Here is an 11,538-nt window from a genome sequence, read left to right as displayed (position 1 = left end):
GCCGGTGGCGGCAGCGGCATTCCGCCCTCCCCTCAGCCCGCACGCCCTCACAGCACAAACAGGCGGGGGCGGCGGGCCTCGTCCGCGCGCGCGCTGCGGAGAGCCTCGGCTCGTTGCCGTGTCGCGCACCAAGCACGGCGTGCTGCCTTTGGGGGGAAGGCGGCGGGGGCACCCACACACCCACGAAGCGCTCCGGTGCCCGGTGCTCTGCCTTCCAGAGCGCGGACGGTAGTGTGGCGCCTACGACGTCCCCGGCGGCGGAGGGCTTCAGGGATGTGCGGTCATCAGCACAGAGGGCCTGGCGCAGTCCGTGCGCCCTGCCGAGCACCACACTCAGCGGCCCCACCGCACGTGATGCAGGGGAAGGGCGCCCCGCACGCATCCTTGTGGAACTCTGCATGCGAGCCTGGCCGTCGTGGACGGCTTCCCGTGCAGGCGAGCGCGGGCGCCACCATCGCCAGGGGCACACATGGTCCAGCGAGTGAGGCGAAGGTCGACGCCGAGCCTCTTCAGTGCCGTGATGGTAGCGCCGTCATCCGCCGAGCCACACGCGCACGCGTAGCGTCCACAAGCACCGCTCCAGTCGTGGTGCCCATCTGGTGCCGCACTGCGTTGTGGAGGAGAGAGTCCAGCGGGGGGTGGAGGGAGGGGGGGGGGGCTGCGGTGAAGCAGTGAGTGCGGAAGACACACGGCTGTGGTGGAAGTCTGCTTTACAGGTGGTCGCGCAGTCCTCGCGAGGTCGTTTGCTCGAGGAACGGGCGCAGAGTGCTGGTGCATGCCACGGGGGTGGTGGGACGCGGGACCATCATCGGGGTTGTGCGGCCGCAGGAGAGGGTGAGGTACAAGGGGAGTCCCCCCTTTCCATGTAGCAGCGACGTGGCTGTTGGTGGGGCTCTGGTTGTAGATCGCCAGCGGCGCTCCGCCCTGCCGTGCACCGAGGGGTGCCTCGACACCCTCACCGTGAGCCTCGTCGACGGCGGGGACGGAGCCGCCGGGGACTTCACGGAGTGCCACATCGAGCTCACCCACCGTGATCAACTTGAAGGGCGTGGAGGCGGGTCTCGTAGTGGGACGCGAAGGGGGACTGGCGGATGTTGCCCTGCCTCACTGCTGGTGTGCGCCATGCGCATTGGGAGGGCACACACGGATAGCCTGGATGCGTGCACATGAAGGAGGGCCGCTGGAGGGGTGACGGAGCGGCAGGGCTGTGACCATCCTTGAATGCCGGCTCGTTTATACACATATTCGACGGGGGGTGAAGCGCGTACGACGTGCAGGTTGCCTTTTCAAGAACTTCTTGGGACCGTGTCAGTTTTGGTGACAGGGTATTTGATCGGCTGCTGTGCCGGATGGGAGGGGTTTGCGGGTGGCTGACAAGGATGACGTGTAAATGCTACATTCTCTTTTAGAAACACTTCGCAGGTGTGCGTCTGCGTGGTGGCGGTAGTTGTGGATGTGACGGCATGTGCGATCCGCCTTCGCTCCGTGGCGCACTTTCCGGGTTCTGGTGGCGGTCGATGTTAGCGCGAGGTACTCTGAAGTCTGCTCATCCTCGCTTCGGTGCTGCTGTGGTGGGCATGGGCGTTGAGGATCGTGGTTTCCATGGCGGCACAGCGCAGTTTCCGGTTTTCATTTGTGGAAAGAGAATGAGTGGACCGCAGGCATCGTTGGCGGCACCGGCTTATATGCCTCCCCGAAGTGTCGAGCAAACGGGATCGCGCGCCGGTCATGCAACACCTTGGCGACGTCGCCGTGGCGACTTCGGCGATGTGTCGCGTTGAGGGGTTGCAGTCGCTTGCACACATCAGGTATTCGTCATTGAGCCAATCGTGTGGAGTGCTCTCCGGTCTGCCTGGGTCGTCCTTGCGTCTCCTGATACCAGGCGACGCGAGTGGGCCCGGAGGCCAAGCGCCTTTCATGCCTCTCGCGTCTGTCGGATCAAAGTGAACTTCTGGAGGAATGCGGGCTTGCATCGAAGACGCGTCAGGAAAGCAAGCCAACCAGCACCCCTTGGCGTCGCTCAGCTTATTGCCATGTCACTACAGACAGCACAGGCAACGTTCGGGCCCATGCTCAAGGGCACCGCAACGCACCGGGCACAGAAAAGCAGCACGTGCACGCGTACACATGTTCAAGCGTCGGCACGAGACGTACTGAGCTGGGCAAAAAAATGCGGCCACGATTGCAAGGCACTCCAGCGCAACACCGGCCCAGGTCTGTCCGCCGACACCAAGTGGCCGCTGCCGTACCGGACGGGAGGCAGCGAGCTGCTCGACTTCCTCGCAGAGTGTCGGTTGCTGGGCCCTGATACACCGCGCGGTGGAGAAGCCAGCCATCCTCGGGGACTTTGTTGACCTGGTCAAACAGAATGATGGAAGGGACGGCGACAGTGTTCATGATGGCACGGAAACGAGCGGAGCTGTCGCGCCGTCCGTTATGCACGGGATCCCACCGTCCCAGTGACGTGAGAGTGAAAGGTCGGCCGCAGGTATTGGGCTGACATTTCCTGAAAGAGGGTGTAGATTTTGGAAACCACTTCGCTCTCCTCCATGGCCAGGCAGCACTCCTCCCAGCTCATGGTCTCATTAAGCACGTGCTGTCGAGCAACGGACCGACTGCGCAGCAGATAGTCATCCCACGGTACCTCCTGTGCCAGTGCATGCATGTCTGTTCCGCGTGTGGAGGTCCACGGCCGCAGCCACTCCTTCAGCTCTTCGAACGACTCCGAGCTCATTTGGAGAGACGTGGACGGTGAACGCTGCAGCCGCTCATAAGCCTTGTTGGACAGATTGTTGCTGAAGCCGGCGTCCATGTCTTTTAGCAAGGCACACAGACGCTTCTTGTCTTCCTCGGTCAGAAAAGCCACGACACGCTCACACTCCAGCTGCACCGCGCTTACCGTGTCGTGCTGCACAAAGCATGGCATCTCCTCCTCTTGCAGCATGTCGGGGGCGGTGGTGAGGCACCGCTTCATGCACGACAGCAGCCCTGGCGTGACACCAATTTCTAGCACGCTTAGCAGCGCCTCCGTGGACTTTGCCGGGTACAAAGCCGGTGCGTCCAGCATCGCGTCACGGCAAGTGGCAAAGCCGAAGCAGCGGACCTCCTTCGTCGAGTTTACGCGCTCGACAGCGATGTGGACGCCAAGGGGGCTCCCCCAGCACGCCAGGCACCGATGAAGAAACACATCCTTGGAGCATCGCTCGTGTACCGCGTCGCCACATAAGTTCTTCCTGATGAGCGCGCAGTAAACCTGCCACGCCCGCGCGCACTCCATCGTGAAGGTGCAGACGCTTGCTGTCAGTAGTACATACAGCTGATCAAGCGGCGGTGCGCAAAAGTGGAGGGACAGCTTTGCCAACCAGGATGCCACAGCGTCGCTGAGCGTGGCAAACCCCATTCCGCTATCGTCGCAGAAAAGCCGCGCGTAGACAGATGCGTTCGCCAAGAACAGCTTCGATTGGGGCAGTAGCAGCGGCAGCAGAGCCTCCGTGACGACACGCTCTCGAAGAATGCGCACCAAAGTGGCGGAGCTGAGGTTGTTGTGGCCTTTCCCGTCCTCTTGGTAAAGGTAGGTGACGCACGGTTTCGCAGCGGTGTCGCGGGCCCGCTGGAGAGCGTAGGAGTGGTCGATCCTGACAGTGGTATCGTTAGTGCCGTGGTGAAGCACGACCGGGCAACTCACGTCCGTGATGATATCGATAGTTCGAAACCAGTTGTACCCTAGAAAGTTCGCGATGGACACGGCGTTCTGCGAGAACTCGTTGATGCACTCGCTAAGCGCGGTGAAGGGGCACTGGAGAATAAGCAAGCATGGCCGCTGGAGCGGTGGAAGGAAGGCGGCCAGAAATGCGGCGGGAGAAGCCCCGAGAGAGCGGCCGCAGAGAATTACGCGGTTCGCTGGCACGCCAAAGTAGCGGCGCAGGAAGAGGTAGGCGGAAAGCGTGTCCTGGTGAATGCTGGCTTCTGTTATGGGGGTGTGGGTGAGCCCGTAGCCCGAGTACTCGAACAGTAGCACGCTGATGGAGGCCTCTTTGCTCACGTAGCGGAGCTCCTTGTAGGCCATGCCGATGTCTACGGCATTGGGGTGGGCGTACAGGAGTACATGAGTTGCCTTGGGATTTGCCAGCAGGTAGCCGTAGGTGAAGGCGCCGTTTTCGACGTGTCGGTGTGGGTCGACTAGCGGTATGTGCACGAGCTTGCTGGGATGAGTGGAGGTGTCGTAGGTGGCGTTTTTAGGGCGAGGGAAAATGATCGATTTAACGAAGGCGTCTAGACGGCTGGCCATGACTACCATTCTAGGGAAGGGACGCGCCGCTAACGTGCGCACCTCGGCTGACGAGCGAGCGCGCAAGCCAACAAGTAGCAGTGCCGAGGAAGAGAGAAAAGGGGGAGAGGAGCGGGTGCGGGGAGGAGCGAAAGGTGGTAGCAGAGAGTAGGAGCAGTAAGACCAATCGTGATGCAGCGAATGGGCAGCACCGGGAAGCAGGGAGCTGGTGCCGTGCAGGCACCACAGATGAGGTGGGTGTGCCGGCTAAGTAAGCACGTATTCTCAAGGAGAGAGAATGAGAGAGCGCGTTGCGCCGTGAAAACACAACACCCGAAGGAGGGAGGCCGCGAAAGGCATGCGAGGAGACGGAGGCACGCAGCCGCCTCTTCATGGGCTTGTGTTCCGCTGTGTCAGCTGACGCTCAGTCGCACACACAAGCTACCCACGCGGGAGGCCTCAGCGGGCAGGAAAACGCAAAAACCTTGTCAAGACACGTTCCTTCGCGTCGATGCGGTCATAGCGGGGAGAAGAGAAGAAAGGGCACAGGCTGTGGCTAACGCTGAGATCCAGCGCACTGTCCGAATGGAATCCTACGCTGGGGGCCCTTTTCGGCTCGCAGACACCGGTGAGCAGGCCACAGGGAGCGGGGAAGGAGAATGACGTACACATAACCCATCAGCCGATAAACTGAGATGTTGCTCATAGCAAGAACAGCTCGCAGGCCCACAGAAGCATATCAGCCTTGCACCCATTTCCACCCCGTGGGCTGCGGTCACGCGTCTCGCAGGCGTTTAGGCAGCTGCGTACAAGGGTGGCGACAGTAGAACTTTCCCGTGCGTCCCTTCCACGCCTCTCACTCGGCCCTTGCACTCCTTCTCTCACTATTCACTAAGACGTTGATCGCAAAGGACCTGCCTCTTTCGCTACAAGTCCTCGAGAGCTGCATACGCGTCGTGGCGGTAGTCTCGTAGAGTTGCTGGACACACGTGCTCATCGCTTGTGCATCCCTGATGCAGAACGACATTGTTGGGATACACCGTGAGTACCGTATCCGGACGGAGCCTGCGCTGGCACACCGGGCACACCATCCCTTCCTCGAGGACGACGGCACGTGAGGAAAGGCGAATGCAGCTCTCCTGACTCTGCAGTGTCTTCGCCTTTACGATAGCGCTGTACACAGCGGATGCACGGTACGCCGTCGTGTTGGCGCGTAGCGCGTGCAGCAGAAAACTGCTCGCCTGCGCAAACGGCATTTCATCTGGCAGCATTGGCAGCACGGCGGCAGCGTCTACACCGTCACACGTGTTCATGACCTCGAGCGCCTCCGTCACTCGCGGGGTGCCCGCAGCAGGCCTGAGCAGCGCCTCGAGAAGCGCTGTATAGGCGTCGCTGCTTCCATCAGCATAGACGCTTCTAGCGTAGGCAGTCGCGTCAGCCAGGCGTTCAGACTCCTTCAGAAACATCGTAATGGCCGCGCGGTGGCTACCCTTACGCCTGTGCACGGCAGCCCGCTCGGGCAGACATTCGAGCCGTATGTCCGCTGCATCGAAGTAGGCCTCGGCGGACTCTAGATTCACGTGAGGTGAAGTGAGCAGGAACTCACGCAGGCGGTCGCGCAGGCGCTGACGCTCTTCCACGGCCGTAACGGTTTTGACTGGGGAGGCGAAGAGCAGCTCACCAAGTCCCCGCCAATAGCGCTCGTACACAGCAGGCTCCGTTACCTGCACGCGCGCGTCTGAGAAAAGCTGGAAAAGGTACTCCACAAGCAGCATCACCCGCGGTGTGGTGCTGGGATTCTCGGTGTAGGTTTGGAGCACCTGCAGTGCGGCACTGTAGTGGGGTGCGCTCGCTTCGGAGAAAAAGATGCGCACCGCACTCTCAGCCGGCACCGTGCCAAGCACCCAGGATGAGTGTTGCTCGAAGAGCGAATAAAATTGAGCCAGCGGCCGCCGCCGAAAAAAGTTCAGCGCGGTCATCATCGCCGTCGCGGCCGTACACAACGCTGTGCTGTCGGAGGCCGAGAGGAGATGCGCAGAGGAGCACGACGTGAGCCATTCCTGTATAATGCATTGTGGAACGTAGGCGTCCCCCCTCGCTTCAGAGAATGGGTGTCGGTGAAACAACTCTTTCAGCGCGCCTCTCTGTGACTGCAGCACCTCAGTCCCCGCCTCGCGCGTGCTTGCGAGGTCGCGCAGCTGCGATGCGGCCTCCTCGTATCGGCCGTGTGCCTCCAGCAGCAGCGTGAGGGCCACCCACTGCCGGCGCTCGCGAAGGATAACTGCTACGTCTGCAGCATCGCAGGCGTTCTCGCCACGGAGTAGTTCCATCAGCGCTTCCTCCCTTTCCATGGCACAAAAAGACATCACAAGTGCCCTGTCCACAGCTTTGAGCTGCAACGCCACCGGCTCAGCTGGAGCACAGCCGCTCCACAGCGCCAACGCGGCACGCTGCGACTGCAGGTAGTCCGCCAACGCTGGGAGCGCAGCCGCCACGACAGTGGCAGGGGCCGCAAGAGGGAGTACTGGGCAACTGGGTGTAGCTTCGTCAGGGCGCAGAAACCCTGGAAAGAGCTGGATTGCCACGCGAGGGTCCGACTCGACGGAGCTGAGGTCGTGGAAGCAGCCAACATAGTCTTGGTGGCGAATGAACTTGTGCAGTGCCCCGGCCATCGCAATTCGCCGCAGCGTCATCGGCGCTACTTCGTGCGGGCAGAGGCGGCACAGTAGATCGGCGGCGGCAAACAGCTTTGCGGCGGCGAGGGCCTCCGCCTGGTCTGTCACTGAAGTGCGCGCGAGCAGGTAGAGGCGATGGTCGGCGTCGGCCATGACGATAGGGGAGTGTGAAAGCACATCTGCAGGTGCAGTCTTGGAGGGCATGGCGCAGTCGTAGTCGATCCAGTGGCACTGCGCTACTTTCACCACCTTTGGGAGGTCAATCGTCTGGTAGAGACAGCTCCGCGGGTAGGCGGTGGCGTCCTCCAGCGTGGTAAGCAGAGGAAGACGCACCTGCAAGGTCTGGTGCGGCGCTGACGGATGGTAAGAAACGACATACGGGTGCTCGTAGCGCACCTCCGCCGGCGGTGTCGCCCACAGCACACGCGAGTCGCCGGGCACCTCGCTGCCGTCGTAGAGGAGTGCACGCAAACCCGCTCCGTCGCCGGCGACGAGGACCTCTGGCACAGGTGCCATGGGCAGCACAAGCGGCGTCGCGCCAGACCGCGGTGTTGGATAGAGGGTCGAGGTGGAGGCGGTGGAGGGGTTGCAGAGCAAGTACTCCTTGCGCCCACCAAGCACGATGCTGCGTCCCATCCAGCTCAGAGTTTTGACCCCGTCCGGCAGCGGAGCTGTTACACTTAGCAGAAAATCAAGATTTGTGTGTGACGCCTCGTAGAAGGTGACGCGCTTGCGCTGCAGCACCGCCATGGAGACGATACCCCGGTGCTGCTTCACGTGAAACGCGATGGTGTCTTTCAGTCCTGTGATGGTTGTGACGTCTCGCAGCTGAAACCCGCTCCCAGAGGAAGCCGCATCGTCGTGGATATGGTAGACAGCAATGACGTCCCCGACGAGCACTAGTAGGCGACGCCCACCAATGACGGTTAGCTGTCGCACGGCATGCCGTCGGCTATCCGTGATCTCCTGCAGTAGGGTCAGCGGTGCTGCGCTCCCGTTGCAGGCTCCGACACGGTACGCAAGCACCTTGCTGTCACTGGTACCCACAAACACGAGCGTGCGGTATGTCGTGATGGACTCGATCTTGTGTGGGATGGGGCCCCCGAGAGAAACAATCCTATACGCTTCTATCCGCATCTCAGCGTGGCCCACTTCCTCCGCCTGCATTCTTCCTCGCCGGCAGTGACGTCAAGAAATCGTGGGGTAGGGGATGACACCGAGGGAGAGCCCGTGAGATGTGCACGTGCGTTCCGCAGACGACTGCCGCGTGCTTGGATTGGCCCCCTTCAACAGAGACGAATGGAAAAAGCGGTCAAGTACTGACACAGGAAGTGGGCGAGAGACGAAATGGACGAGACAGCTCAGAAGGCACGCAGCAGCCGCGACAGCGATCGGGTAGAGAAGATTCGTGATTCGCCGCCACACGCGTCATGAGGGTGCTTCGTCCACGGCCTGGCGAACCATATGCCGTGTTCACGAGAGAGAAAGTCGCAGAGCAGCAGGTTACGTTAGCGCTGGTTCCTTGTGGCAAAAAAGGCATCAGAGAAATGTGTCCCGCCGCCCCCTCCACAGCGGCACACCGCAGAGGAACACCGTGTAGCCAGCGCTGTCAGGACGGACCGGGAGGAGGGTGCATTGGCATGCTATGCCCACCTCTGATGCGCTCCATTGTTGTTTTTTCATTTGTTCTCTGGCGCGCGTGTTAGCGGCAGAGAGGTGCAGCACGTGGTAAGCGGTTCGCGCGTAACGGCTCCTGCTGGCACCCGCGGACGCCTCTCCAACAAACAAAGCAGCAGCACAACCACCAATGCGATGAGCAAGCAGTGCAGCGCCGGCCCCTCACCACTGCTCGGACAGCGGATCGGCGTCGTCCGTGACGCTCAGAGAGGTGCCATCAAAGGACAGTAGGGCCGCCGGATAAGGAGCGCCGCCGACGCCACCGATCTTCCGCAGGTGATGTTGCGTCACGGGGCCGGTGGTGGTTGTCGACTGAATCGTCATTTTGGCGTGCACAGCGCGGGTGAGGGTCGAGTAGCGCTCGAGGAACGCGCCAAACTCAGCCACACATTCCCGCATTGCGGCGTTGTGGCGCTCACTGCAGCCCTCACTAAGCAAGCGAGGGATAGCATCGACAAGAAGCTCGCACGCCTCGACATGGGTAAGCGGGACACCGAGACCGACATCGACCACATACACGGCGCACAGCTGACAGTAGAGCTCCGCGGCAGAGGCACCGTCAGGGGCACCGAGTTGCTCATAGGTGAAGGTAAAGGTGAGGTAGCCGAGAGAGTTCTGCATCCGCAAGGCAGCGACGCTGTCGGTTAACAGGCTCCACATTGTATCGGCGCGGTCGACAAGAGTGACGGTCGTCGCAGAGGGATGGTGCGCGGCGATGGAAGACTCCACGAGTCGGTGCAGTTGCGCCTGGGACACCGAAAACGGCACGGCCACTTCGAGATGCTGATAGCCGCTATGGGGTGCCACGCTGCCGTCCTTGCGCAAGACAAGGGGAATAAGCGCTACCTGCTGCACAAAGACCGGCGCCGTGGAAGTCACCTCGTTGAGCAGCAGCAGTGAGCTGCTGAGGTCGGTGTAGCTGACCTCGGCATCGAGAGTCATGGTCTGCTGGCGTAATAGCACGTTGTACCCCACCACGACAGGCGACCCCGCCACCGCACTTGTCTCGCTCTCAGGGGCTTCCTCGAGTTCATCCAGGAAGGGCGGCCAGCGATGCAGCAGCGTACCGAACGGGAGCAACAGCGACGGAGGCCCACGCTGCAGCTTCGTGTAGAGAAACAGCAGCATCCACGGCGACGTCATAAAGCTGACTGTGCTACCGTAGACACAGCTGAGCTCAACGTCGATGAGGGGTGCAGCTGAGACGGGCGACGTGATTACGTATGCCCAGTAGTTTCGCCCCAGCACCGAGTATCGCGTCGTCGCCTCCAGCTCGTTAAGCGATTCAATCTTGAGCAGGTCTACCCCGACAGCTCCTTGAGGTCCTACTACCTCGCAGAGTGCATGAAGCAAGCGCCGCATGCACAACACGCTGTTGATGTAGTTTTTTGCTTCCCCGCCAAACCGCTCCATCTCTTTCCAGTCAACGCGATCCAGCAGCGCAAGAAAGGCGGGTACCATCTCGTACGGCATCTTCCCCACCTCAAACAGCATCACCGCCTGTCGCTTGAATGTAGGGTCGTGGCTGAGGTTTGTCATCATAAGGAAGCCCGTCAGCGTCGCGTCGTAGAGGAGGGCAACACGTTTTGACGGGTGCGGATCACTAGCAGTGGGGCCGCTGTCACACCCAGCGGCGGCGTCACCGCGCGCGGTGATGCCACCCATGGAGCTCTGCAGGTGGTGGCGAGTGAAGGCAATGACACGGGCGGCTACTTCCTCTTGCCAGCTGGGGTGCACCCCGTCGAGCGTAGCGACGTCCAGCCCCGGTGGCAGCGAGGGGGACTTCCACTCCACAAGTCCCAGACGCAGGAGAAGCTGCGCCGCGCCGCACACGTCCTCCTCGTCCAGCATCAGGAGCTGCGCCAGTAGGCCGAGTGAGGTGCGATCGTCTACGGTAGAGAGCACGCGGTAGAGCAGCTGCTCCTGGGGATCATCAGACGTGCGGTTCATCACGAAGTTTCCACCCAGCGGAGGCACTACAACGTACGCATCCGGCAAGACCTCAAAGCTCGCAAACACCAGGCCGTTCTGGTACAGCTGCCGCAGCGGCACCTTGGGCATCTCGTAGGTGTAGACGGTGTCCTTTGCAAAGACAGACTGGGGTGTCTGTAAGGCGGCCAGCACCTCAGGCCGCACAGAGGCGGTGCCCTTGCTCACTAGCATCCGATAAAGCACTACATCCTCCGGCGAGAGCCTCTGAAAGCGCCTCTTGAGCACATCTGCGGTATAGTCGATCGTGCCGATGGACCAGAAGGGATCGACCGTGGCAGATGGCAGGAGCGCAGTGGGCAGGTATTCGTTGACGTAGGCGCGGTTGACGTGCCAGCGCAGCTTACTCCTGACATCCTTTGTCAGCTGCAAGTATTGATTTCGCCCGATGCCGAGGAGGTTGAGCGCGTCTATGGCGGTGAAGTTGGGCAAGCGGTGATAGCTCTGCTCCTGCTTGAGCAGCTCGGCGAAGATGCCGGTGTAGTAGGACAGCGGCGTTTCTTTCGTGTAAAGGACGACACTCTTTTGGTGCAAGTACGGGTATAGCTGAAGCTGCTCCGCAGCGTATCGCACCATCTCTTGATAGTAAGCCTCCTCCTTCACTGCTGATCGCACAAACTCTGGCAGTCGATAATACGCGTGTCCGTGCAGGATCGCGTGATGGATCGTTTTGATCTGGTAGTCGTGCGGCGTCATGCGCTGTTGTAGCGACGCGGGGAGAAGATGATACGGAGCGCGGCTCAGCAATGCCTGCTGCAGCTCTGCCCCATCCACGGATGCCGCCATAGAGGAAGGCGCGCTGCAAAGTAAGTTGACCTGATACGGCGCTTGGAAACGCGCTGTGAGAGGCACGTAGCGCGTAGAAGGCAGAGGACCGCCGCGCAGTCCAGTCGAAGATGCGGCAAAGTGTAAGCGGGAGAATGGCAACGA

At 61.2% G+C, this 11,538-nt stretch overlaps 3 protein-coding genes across 3 annotated transcripts; all 3 read right to left on the bottom strand.

Annotated features, from left to right (window-relative positions):
* Positions 1–2,434: 2,434 nt before the first annotated feature.
* Positions 2,435–4,297, bottom strand: LMXM_12_1330 (putative serine peptidase; the record flags this gene model as incomplete). The annotated part of the gene is made up of 1 exon (XM_003873161.1): positions 2,435–4,297. The coding sequence occupies one exon, from the start codon at positions 4,295–4,297 to the stop codon at positions 2,435–2,437; it is 1,863 nt and encodes a 620-aa protein (XP_003873210.1).
* Positions 4,298–5,193: 896 nt separating this feature from the next.
* LMXM_12_1320 (conserved hypothetical protein) lies at positions 5,194–8,109 on the bottom strand (the record flags this gene model as incomplete). Its single annotated transcript, XM_003873160.1, has 1 exon — positions 5,194–8,109. One exon carries the CDS (start codon positions 8,107–8,109, stop codon positions 5,194–5,196), a length of 2,916 nt encoding a protein of 971 aa, XP_003873209.1.
* A 672-nt stretch (positions 8,110–8,781) lies between these two features.
* LMXM_12_1310 (conserved hypothetical protein) lies at positions 8,782–11,394 on the bottom strand (the record flags this gene model as incomplete). Its single annotated transcript, XM_003873159.1, has 1 exon — positions 8,782–11,394. The coding sequence occupies one exon, from the start codon at positions 11,392–11,394 to the stop codon at positions 8,782–8,784; it is 2,613 nt and encodes an 870-aa protein (XP_003873208.1).
* Between the last annotated feature and the right edge of the window lie 144 nt (positions 11,395–11,538).

Source organism: Leishmania mexicana, chromosome 12 (genome assembly GCF_000234665.1).
Source record: "Leishmania mexicana MHOM/GT/2001/U1103 complete genome, chromosome 12".
Classification (NCBI taxonomy): Eukaryota; Euglenozoa; class Kinetoplastea; order Trypanosomatida; family Trypanosomatidae; genus Leishmania; species Leishmania mexicana.
Note: the sequence above shows the minus strand (reverse complement) of the source record. Positions and strands in the feature narration are given on the sequence as shown.